Raw genomic sequence first — 8,725 nt, 5'->3', positions numbered from 1 at the left:
TTAAAACCTTTTTTCATTGCTACCGTATTTCAACTTGTCACATTTAATTTTGCTTGAAATTTGTTAGCAAGCTTAATACTTTTTGTTCATTCATTTTCAAAAAGGGTTATCTCTCTTGTCAAAAGAGAGGAAAGACGTACATTTCTTGAAATGGACGACAAAGTGACACTTGGGCCACTTGCTTCAGAAACATACAAGTGACACTTTGACCATGCCGAAGAAAAAAATCGAACAGTGTGTTTTAGATGTCAAAACGCCTAATTTTTCCCACCAATAAATGATTTCATTTACGATTTTTTGTTCCAAAAGGCTATCAATTTTTTCCCTAAAAAAAATATCTTTCTGACAAAACAGCCACACAATTGCAATGGAAAAAGAACGAGCAATGAAAACTTGTCTGAGATAGATATCAGAATGTAGCAAATGTTTCACATTTATAATTTTGGGGCCAGAATGGAGACAGAGAAACAACAACAAAATATGTTTGAGTGACAGAGTCATTGGTAAAAGCTCTGTAAATTGTAAAAAGAGGTTCAACGCCCATAACAGAAGCAAGCAAGAATACAAGATAGCAAGCAGATTTATGGGACTTTGGGATGAACATTTGTTGAAGGAAAGGGAGAGAGAAAAAATATATTAGTAAATAAAAAATTAGGTGTCTGCCGACTGACATGAGTTGCATGTGTATTAAATAAAATGCAATTCTCCTGGAATGTAGATAATGAAGACTAATTCTCCATGGTTAGTCAAATCCAAACTTTGACATTCCGTAATGTTTTGGTGTTTCTGTCCAGAACATTTTTACTGACATAACAAAAGATCACGAGCGTTTAATAATCTCTATTATAATTTTTACATAATACATGTATGTTAACCAAATCAAACAAAAGATTAAAAATGACTTTTTTTTCAAAGCTAGTGAAATGTATTTCAAAGCAGTTTAAGAGCAGATAGCGTCAACTCATTTTTATTCTGCGTAATTACCAACTATCCATTTTGATGCCTTTGCTAGCTAGGTGTATCCAGAAAAATGTTGTATGCAACAAAATGCCCGTTTTTCGACATCAGTAATCCTTAAACCAAAGCGAAATGCATGTATGTTCATATTGCATTCTAGTTTCATGCCAAACCCTGTGGAATCATATAACATTTTTAAAAATTTTTTTTTAAGGAAAAAAAAATTAAACGGAATCTTACTATGCATATGGTGTTTGTGCATGTCAAATCTACAATATTTTCCATGCACGATTTTACAAAAAATATTAATCGCATACTAATTCTTTTTGACGCAAGTTATGTACTGCTTCCATCAAGTCTGCATGAACCTCCCCCCCCCATCTAAAAAAAAATAAATGCGTTTTATTGTTTAGGTAAAACAGAGTACATGTACATGTATATATAAATGGCTTGCTTCTTTCATGTTAAAACGAAGCACAGATTTGTTGTTGCACTGGCGGAAAAAAAACTGCAAAAGGGCAGTTTTTCTTGGTATTCCTCTCTCTTCTTTCCCAAGTGAGAGCTACATCCTTTTGCTAAACTGTATTGAATTCAATATGGTACTAGTGATTCTGTTTGCTGGAGAGAGAGAGAGAGAGAGAGAGAGAGAGAGAGAGAGAGAGAGAGAGAGAGAGAGAGAGAGAGAGAGAGTTGGTTGACTTTGAAAATCTACGAATTTGTTAAAAGCATATCAATTTTGTAAAGCGTTTTAATTTAAATTGATGAAAATTTCTAATGAGGACTTGCCGCTATAAATGTCATAGAACAGATGTTTCCAACAAAAATTTTTCTCTTTTTTTTCTCAAAGTATGCCCATCTTCTATTTAAGGGTTTCATTCTTTGAATCTTACGAGGAATACTATCGAACTTATTGAATCAGCTTATACATTAAAGTTATGATATGGATTGCATTAGAATTATTAAATTAAAAAAATCGAAATAAGATGATTAAAATTCAATACCTTAAAATATTCCTATTGAAAAAGGTCTGTGCTTATAACGAATCCCCCCAATCGACTCCCCACCCCCTTTTTCACAATTCTAATCAGCACCTAAAACTAAAAAAAAAAAAGAATCTTATGTATTTTTTTATGCTGATTGAACATAGAAGAGAGAGAGAGAGAGAGAGAGAGAGAGAGAGAGAGAGAGAGAGAGAGAGAGAGAGAGAGAGAGAGAGAGAGAGAGAGAGAGAGAGAACGTCGGTAATAAAGGTATTTCATAGGAGTGACGTCCCTTACCAAGAACTCTTTAGCTGTTAAAGTTAAAATCAGAGGGGCTAAAAATCGCGAATTTGCATGATATCGAAAGTGGAAGAATCTGGATGAAATGCTTCCAATACCCAAGAAAATTCAGTGAATTAATTTTGATAACATTTCCCAAACAATGGCAGGTTTGGAAGAGCTCGGAATACCTGGTGGAGAATTCCTCCGCGAGTCGTTAACAAACTGTGCCGACCCACTTGCAGCAATAGAGGAATTTCAAACTGACAATGGCATATTATTGCCATCACTAAGGCCTGCGTTGCCTTTCGTGGACTTGCATGATATAAAGCGACTTGATTTCCATTCTTCAGTTCTTGAAGAGTTACGGGAAAGATTAGTCCAGCAGATATCGGACGTAGCATCTGGGGATAATGAAGAAAGGTACAAAAAACTGGAGAGTTTATTGGAGAAAAGTTTCCCAGTGATAAAGGTGAAAAGTTTAAGACCAGTAGTTATGGCAATCCTTAAACATCTCCCCCAAATCAAGGATGAATACTTGGAGAAGATTCTGGACGATAAAGAATTATATGCAGAAGCAGCTACAGAAGTGAAAAGACAAATTTGGTCGGACAATCAGGCGCTTTTTGGAGACGAAGTTTCACCTTTGTTGTCACAATATATCAAAGAAAAAGAAAATTCCCTGTTCTCACATGAAAATAGTGCTCAGACATTTTACCTTGCATCTCCAAAATTAAGAAGACAGAGCGAAGTAGTTCAAAGACTTGCCGATATGGTCGGCAAAAATGTCAAATTGTATGATATGGTTTTGCAGTTTTTGAGAACTCTTTTTCTAAGAACAAGAAATATGCATTACTGTACTCTAAGAGCAGAACTTCTGATGGCTCTTCATGACCAGGAAGTTAATGACATCTGTTCTATAGACCCCTGTCATAAGTTTACTTGGTGTGTTGATGCATGCATTAGAGATAAATTCATTGACAGTAAGAGATCCAGAGAGTTGCAAGGCTTTTTGGATGGAATCAGAAGAGGACAAGAATTTGTTCTTGGGTAATAAATGAATACTGTAGCCATTGTAAAAAGTGAAATAAATACAGTATGAAACTTCTGTTTTGGTATAACTATATTATTCTCTGTAAAAAATTGAGAAAATGTTTTTGTTTCATGAACTATTATCATGCGTGTAAAGTTTTGAAAAATATGGGTTTTTTAGGGATCTTTCCATGGTGCTGTGTGACCCATTCTCCATGAATACAGTTGGGCTCTCGATGATGAGGAACTTGCAGCACTGTTTGAATAATGAGTCATTGCCAAGGGTATGCATTTAGAAGCTTAACTTTTAACAAATGATGAATATCATAAGTTTTATTTTGTCTTTATCTCTTGAATTAACAAAGAAAATCAAATTACATGTAAACTGTACTTCATCCAACATTTTGAAAATATTATAATGTCTGTATTACTAAATATTTCATTGAACAGATTTTGTTTTTAACATTCAGTTCACAAAAGTTGGTGTGACTTATAAGGTACCGGAATGTCCCTTAGTATAAAGTGATTCTTCCAATTTCAGGATAGCTCTGAGATTGTGTTGCTGGTGAGGATGATGGGACTTGGTCTGGGGTCTTGGGACATGATTGACAGCCAGCTCTTTAGGGAACCAAAATTGGTAGGACTTACTTTTGTGCACTTGTAGAAATTTGCTGGAAAATGTTGGATACTATCTGATTAAACACAAGCAATAATGAAAGTTTGTTATCTTGCTACTATATTTGAGCTGGCAGCATTGCAGTTCACACGTTTTGTGAGTTTTCTCAACTGCAGTTGATTGTTTATTCAAATAAGCTTGAAGATATGTGCCAGTAATGTCAATGGTTGAATTCAGTTCAAAATTTTAACACAGTAGAAAAAAACACCAGATAAACAGAATGAGTGTGAGACTTTTAAACCTTTTTTTCTTCAAGTAAATTCCAAATATTATTAGAATTTCAAGAGAGTTTTTATTATACTGAAACAAGGTGACCTAATATTTTATCATTGAAATGATATTTAAAAATGTAAATGAAAGCCATCTTTTCTTCCTGTATTTAGGAATCATCACTGTTCACCAAGTTCTTGCCCATGATATCTTCGCTAATGGTGGAGGACCACACGCGGGTCCTGTCGGCCAAGCTACCCGAGGAGCCACCCCTTAGTGCCACCGCTCCCTCTGATCTGTTTCTGACTTTTGTTAAAGAGAATCCCATAGCCAGCTTCACCACTCTCTACTATTCTCTGCAGGTAAAAAAATTCACCTTTATTAACAATGAATAGTCTTGACTTTATGCATTTAACTTAGAGTTAGTTCCCTTACGTAAGACAGATTTCAAGAATTTTTAAAATGTCCACTTTTCTCTTCTTGAGTTCTTAGAGTTAGTTCCCTTACGTAAGACAGATTTCAAGAATTTTTAAAATGTCCTCTTTTCTCTTCTTGAACCAGGTGACCAGGATGAAGGACAGGGTGGCAGCATGTAACATAATCCCCGTTCTTGTACATTGTGAAAACGAGCGTGCTTACGAAGATACCTTTCTGCACTCTCTCATCTCATTCCTCATCGCCATGTCTGATGAATTCGCTCACGACGATTTCTGCAGTGTTGTGTTTGATGATTATCTCCTTGTACGTACATATGCATATACACAGATTGAAAAACATTTATTTGGTTCTAATCTTAAGATAATTAGGACGTAACAATTTAACTGACTAATGAGTATTCATTTTAATTGCATTTTTAATGTCCCAAAAAAGAGTGTCATCTGCTCAAACAGTTGTACTTGTGAAAAATTTTTCTTTACAAGAAGAACTTTGTCATCTTTTTACTTAAAATAAAAAAGAAGAAATCAAGAAAAGAGAGAAATGATTACCTAAAAGTGATATTAAAATATATACCAGTATGCAAGGTCCAATCAGTATGTTCTAGCAAGTATAATCAGCTGGTTGGAAATAATTAAAGATAGAATTTTGATTTAGTATACCAGTATGACACACATTAACTTCATTCATTGTTTATCCTCTAGCCTGGCATATCTAGAGAAAATGTTTTCCGCCATCTTCTTCGTCTGCTGTGGTACATACACCCCAAAGTTCCACAGGGTCGACTGCAGGCCATCTTGGACGGCACACAGCCCAACAATGAGGTAGAATATTCTTTATGATATAGAGTTATATCCCCTGGTTTATAGCTTACAAGTAGCAGTGAAATTAAAGTCATATTGTGACTCTGGGCTGCCTAGCTGAATTTTTCTTTTTGATTGGAATTTTGATTGGCTTCAGACCATCTCTGTGAAGTAAATCTCTCCAATTTTTTCATACTTTGATTTCCATTTATTTTTCAACTCTAAAAATTAAATATCTTCCCTTTTTCATTTGTGGATTGATTGAGAATAATAAATATCAGAAAGTCATGAAAACCAAGCAAATTTAAGGGAGTTAGCCAACAGTCACTGTGTATGTGAGGCTGGCCTTGGGTTTCCGATGATGTACCAGTACTTGTCTTTTTCTGTTAGTGATGAATCACTGTATGACCCAAGTTCACAATTTTTCTATTGCCATTGACAGCATAGTGAATGTGTTCACACTATTTACCAACAACTGACAGACAAAATCAATGCCTGGCAGCCAAGTCCAGCAACTCCACAGGAACAACTCGACTCGCCGCTCATGAGTGTACCTACACCAGCTCCTCTGTAGGCCTGAACGGACAAAAAATAGTTCCAACAAAACAAAGTAGAGACTGATAAGAGACTCTCATGGTGTGGAATAACAAATCATTGTACACTTGATTGATGAGTCAAAAAATTAATGTGTTCAATTTTAAGATAATAAATCATTGTTAGAATCTCAACTTCAATATTAAGTTTTTTACTTTGTTGAAATGTTGTGAGGGGTTGAATTGAATAAATAAGTTGTTTTTTGTAAGTTTGGAATGCCATCCACAATTTTTTTTTTGGAAATCTTCCTTAAGTCGTTTAAATGTAATAGTGGAAGTGAAATGTTTATGCTGCACTATAAAACTGCCAAAGTGGCATCTTTATGTTCGCCTCTTTTCATTATTCCATCATGATACATGGGTGTAATTTTAATTTGTAATTTGAATATGTAATTTTCTTTGCTTATTAACAGATTTTTTTCAAGATGAATTGGCTAGTTTTATACAGTCATACACTTTCAGCAAAGTTATGGTTCTTTGACTTTAACAGTAAATATATAAATTCATTTAAAAGTTTCACCAACTTCTTGCAGACTTTTAGTTAGCTTTACACAGTATACGTGATTTACAAATCAAAATTAAGTTTGAGTTTCATAGGGGTATATCAAATTTCTTCAGAACTTTTAAATTTTTTTTTCTTCAAATTTCAAAGTTTCTGCATGTAGTTGAGCAGATTTTTTAGCACGCATCTCTCTATTTTGATGAATTCACTTTGACTTGTAATACATGTACTTTAAACTTGCCTGCAGGTGTGACAATTGTGTCATACTGACACGTCTAGATTTTGCTATGCCGGATGCATACTAACATTTACTACTGGGAAGTGAGGGATAGATAGATAGTTTCCTGTCCTAGTAAAACATTGACCTCTTCTCTGATTAAATTGAAACCTGAACACCACTCTTAAACGTACATTTCATAAACTTGATACCAAAATCTTTTCATTCATATTCTATTTTTAGAACAAGGCGGTATAATATTCTCAAAGTTTCAAAGAAATGAAACTTAACTATAATTTTTTATTTTTATTTTGGGCAACTTAATAATGTTTGTGCTGAAAACTGTATTCATCCTATTGAGCGTTTCTTCTGGTAAGCACGACTAGCTCATTTTTGAAACCACTGCGATTATGGCCCCCATCCAACCATTAATGTAATACATGTAGTACATGTACTATGGGGAGAAACAAATGCCTGTTCAACCTCAGTACTGCATTAAATTTCATGGTGCATGTTATTTCAGGTCAAGGCTTTTTATTAATTAATTTTCTAAGTCTTTGGGGTATTTAAAATGGTGATAACGGTACTGTCATTGTATAACCACAGAAGGAATTGGAATGGTATACTGGTACTTATTGTATTATTATGCAACATTCTGCAAGAACTATACAGGAATACATGTGTATTGTGGTTACATTGTGTTTGCTTGTTTTAAATAACAAAAACATAACATATTGGTGCTTTCTCCACTATCAATCACAAGACTGATTTACATAAAACAGAATCTGATGAATAGATTAAGTGTGAGTGATGACTTTCACAGATTAATTATTCTCTGGGGGGTTAATGAGGCGCCCTATCACTTCCCTATGGGTCCAGACCCACCCAAATGTCTTAATTCCAAAGTCCCTAAGAAAAAAAAAACATCTTGTGGGAGGAAGTTTACAAAGCCTTCTGGGATTTTAGTACTGTGCGTACATGTACTTTGTGGTTGTGGTGATTTAAGAAGGTCGGGGCTCATTAATGTTTTTTTTGGGAAGAAGTCGTTGAATTGGTTGTTAATTTGGCCACACCTCTTGTTATCTGCAAGTTTAAGTTTGTGTAATTAAAACATGCAATGTGTAAAGACCCTGATATATGCAGGTGTTTTGTCACTTCGTCTCAAGTAATTTTCCTCGAGATAAAATGAACGACTCTGGTTCAAACATCAACCAATAGGAGGGGTTTATACATTTATTTTGATAATAAATGGTATAAAGGGTTGCCAAGATTACATTTAAAAAAAAACAAAGTCTCTGATGCAGTCTGTGTATCTGTTTCTTGTTAATTGTTTTTGACACGCAGCGTTTCTAAATGTTTAATTCATTATAGCGCTGTTTTGTCCCCTTGATCCCGTCAGAGTCGCTTCTTTATTTTTCAAGATCACTAGTACTCTTTCTGGTTAATGTTTCGCCATTGTTATATAGAAAAACACAATTGAACAAGATTTGCATAACAAGTTTTGCCTTTCACTCGCTGTCATATAAATTGTTTGATTTTAAAAATGTCCACAGAGTATGCGTTATTAAAGCTATAAGAGCATTGCTATTTTAAAACATCAATCATAAATTGCATGAACTCAATTCATCTTGCAAAGGGGAGTAGAATATGACTATTGGCTAGGGGATTGGGACCTTACAAATTGTTTGTGTTTAGTATCACACCTGCTTTGCGAGATCACCTGTTCAACAGCGAACCGTACACAAACTACTGGTAAACCCTGCAGACAGATTACAGACAGATTGCTCATAGAAGGCTATGCTTTGATTTTAAACCAATTCATGTTGGGCCTAATCTTGATTTCAAAATATGCACGTTTATAAATTTAGCACATGTATATTTAATCTAGATCTAACTATGAGAAATATTTGTTTGAAACAATGGGACATTTAAACTAGAATAAATATATGACAGGTTATTTTTCATGCAGGTGAAATATATATCATGGAAACAGTTGCAAACAACCCTGAAGATGGACAGACAGAAATTCTTTTTTCTCATG

At 34.5% G+C, this 8,725-nt stretch overlaps 1 protein-coding gene across 1 annotated transcript; it reads left to right on the top strand.

Annotated features, from left to right (window-relative positions):
- The first annotated feature begins 2,248 nt into the window (after positions 1–2,248).
- LOC105333706 (negative elongation factor B) lies at positions 2,249–6,094 on the top strand. Its single transcript, XM_066076687.1, has 7 exons — positions 2,249–3,266; positions 3,430–3,532; positions 3,790–3,885; positions 4,308–4,496; positions 4,696–4,875; positions 5,274–5,393; positions 5,815–6,094. Exons 1-7 carry the CDS (start codon positions 2,380–2,382, stop codon positions 5,944–5,946), a joined length of 1,707 nt encoding a protein of 568 aa, XP_065932759.1. The 5' UTR covers positions 2,249–2,379; the 3' UTR covers positions 5,947–6,094.
- The last annotated feature ends 2,631 nt before the right edge of the window (positions 6,095–8,725 follow it).

The sequence above is a fragment of the Magallana gigas genome, chromosome 2, assembly GCF_963853765.1.
Source record: "Magallana gigas chromosome 2, xbMagGiga1.1, whole genome shotgun sequence".
Lineage (NCBI taxonomy): Eukaryota > Metazoa > Mollusca > Bivalvia > Ostreida > Ostreidae > Magallana > Magallana gigas.
Note: the sequence above shows the minus strand (reverse complement) of the source record. Positions and strands in the feature narration are given on the sequence as shown.